General features: G+C 43.6%; 1 protein-coding gene across 1 annotated transcript in view; it reads left to right on the forward strand.

Moving 5' to 3' along the window:
* Positions 1-2,856, forward strand: part of MRPL44 (mitochondrial ribosomal protein L44) — a 4,802-nt gene that overhangs the window by 1,261 nt on the left and 685 nt on the right. The window contains exons 2-3 of the mRNA XM_009890290.1: positions 218-686; positions 1,809-1,987. Of these exons, the coding sequence (XP_009888592.1) occupies positions 218-686; positions 1,809-1,987 (648 nt within the window). The remainder of the gene's footprint in view (positions 1-217; positions 687-1,808; positions 1,988-2,856) is intronic.

Genomic DNA, 2,856 nt, shown 5'->3' on the forward strand with positions numbered 1-2,856 from the left:
GGTCAGTCCCGGTGCGGGGCCCGGCGGGGCCCGTCCTGCCGCGGGCGAACGGCGAGAAACGTCCGCCGGACAGCAGGGCGTTTGAACGCGGGTTCTCCGCTTCAAGGAGAATGCCGTTCTTCATGTCTTTCCTGCCAGCCGAAGGGCGCGATGCTCGCAGTATCCTGCAACGCGCCCTGTTCTGTTCCTGAATTCGTGTTCTTTTCCATGTCTGTAGGTCGGAGAAGCCCAACTGGGATTACCATGCGGAGATACAAGCTTTTAGCCACCGGCTGCATGAAAACTTTTCTTTGGATCTTCTCAAGACTGCATTTATTAATTCTTGTTATATTGAAAGCGAAGAGGCAAAACGCCGAGAACTTGGGGTAGACAAGGAAACAGTCGCGCTTAATTTACAGGATAATAGTAAACTCGCTGAACGAGGGATGTCTTTTTCACGCTCTTATCTGACACGGTGTTTTGAAGGTGCCTACCCAGATTTACCTGCAAAGGGGATAGAAGCACTTGTTGATTTTCTTACCAGTCGGGAGCTTGTTTCTTATGTGGCTCAAAACCTGTCTGTACAGGACCTGACGCTTTGCAAAGAGTTTCCCGTCCCACCAGATGTGCTGCAGAGGACGTTCTTTGCTGTGATAGGAGCCTTGCTCGATAGCAGCGGGCCTGAGAAAACAGGGGTCTTTGTCAGGGTAAGTCATTACTTATCGTGTATTTTTGTACTGACAACAATAACATCTAAGGGTCTCAGTAGTTACACGCGAAAAAGAAAGTCAAAAAAATCAGAACTGTCTTGTACCTTGATGACCAGATATCGAGGGAGATTGGCAAAAGTTTGACAATACCTGTAACAAGACAATTCAACAATGAGATCTGTTGGTTGGCAGCGGTGGTGGTCAGGTGGGGTTTTGGGGTTGTGCGTTTTTTTGTTGTTGATTTTTTTTTTCCCTCCTTTAGGAAGCACAGGCTGGTCATGTACATAAAATGATAATACTTCTGATTTATAATGCTGATATTTTAGTATTTGCTGACAATTGCTAAGGGAAAGCATTATATTCCATGCACTGTACTAACAAATAGTGAAATTAGTCCATGTAAGGTCACATATATCTTTAATTTAAAAAAGCCCTTTTACACAAAGCAGGGGCTGGGTTCATAGGTTTTGCATGTAAGAGTGCAAGCACCTAAAGATGTTTCATACAAAACTGTTAAATTAAAATGCAGTGTAACGTAGTAGTTTTAGCAGCTACTGTCCTTTCTGTTGTGCTTTTCACTTATTTCTAGTTCTGCAATGGAGAAATGTTTGTTAAAATCTTATTTCTGATAGAAGACCGTTTGGAGGTCTCTGTAAGAGCAAATAGCAGTTAACAGGCAAGAGAGCGATCTGAGGAGGTGAAAGCCCCGTGGGTTTACGCGTTCCCTTCAGCCTGTTTGCAGAACTCTTCTGATGTACAACTTCTTGCTTGGAAGCAGCACTGAGTTTCTCACCTCGTGCTCGGAGCTGTGTGTAAGCGTTGCTATAACCCCTCTCTCAGGCTGGTGCTGTTCCTTCTGTGCGACTGGGCAGGTGACTTTGCCCAAGGCACACATCCCGTCAGGGGCTAAATCAGCTGTCAAGCATAGCAACGCTGGTGAGCTGTGCTTAACTGTGACGGAGCACCGAAGCGGTTTCATCATTCATTTCAGCAATTTATTGTCAACTGTATTAATGCCTCTTCATCTTGTATTTTTATTAGATTGTATTTATTATCTTTAGAAGCTAGAGCCTTCATTTCCTTTCCCCTTAATTGTAACTTCTAAATATTTTTGTTTAGGATTTTTTTATTCCCCAACTGATTGGAAAAGACCTGTTTGAGATCTGGGAAGTTGTAAATCCTATGGGCTTACTAGTGGAAGAACTGACCAAGAGAAACATCTCTCCTCCGGAACCAAGAATTACCAGGCAGTTGGGAGTCAGCACAGTTCTGCCACTGTACTTTGTTGGGTTGTACTGGTTAGTACAGTATTAATTTAAAGCAAAATGGATTTAAGCTGGGGGAGAGGGGAGGAGGGAAGATGGTCTTTTATTTTTCTACTCAGACTCTTTGGTCAAGTTATTACAGAAAAGAAACCTTACTGTGACTTCCGTATAAAAGCAGCCATTTAAGCATTGGCAATAGCTTGCTGTAATGATGCATAAAAAGACAGTCTCTGACTAAAGGGCTTCAAAGTCTGAATCGGGCGCGTGAAAGAGCCTGGGTGTATGTTGTGGGTAACCTGACGTAAGAACTGTGCAAACATCATAACTGAATGGCTTTGGAGGGACCACAACTGTATCCAGGGGTTAGGAAAGACAGAGACATCAAGGGGGGTGGGACTGGAGAGAGACTTACTTTATATTCCAGAGAAACTTTTTAGTTTTAAAATCACGGGCACTGTAAACTAGGCAAAAGGAGTGTCTGTATCCGGACAAGACTTAGGAAGTGCCAGTTGTCCCTGGTGCGCTTGTCTCGGGCATGGTCAGTGCCTGGCCTGGTCTCCTGCCCAGGGGTAACACTGCTCCTCTGGACCAGAACTGGATCTAGTTCCACCAAAACCGACATCATTGTTGCTTTGCTAAATGAGCTGCAGATGAACACGTGGGAAGATTGCCTTAACTTTTTCTGATTTATCATGCTTCAGTTTATATGCCTTCTAATATTTATTTTCTTACATAAAAGAAAGGAACTTAGATTATTTTTCTTCTGGAATCCCTGGTGTCCCTTCATGAACTGTTCCTATTCAGTGCCCGTAAATGTTGATTAAACAGAGCTGAGTACATACTTCATAACATGGAGAACTTCTCTGTGAAACCTTCTGAAGAAACTTTAAAATCTTTTCTTA

Source organism: Charadrius vociferus, unplaced genomic scaffold (assembly GCF_000708025.1).
Source record: "Charadrius vociferus isolate BGI_N301 unplaced genomic scaffold, ASM70802v2 scaffold650, whole genome shotgun sequence".
Classification (NCBI taxonomy): domain Eukaryota; kingdom Metazoa; phylum Chordata; class Aves; order Charadriiformes; family Charadriidae; genus Charadrius; species Charadrius vociferus.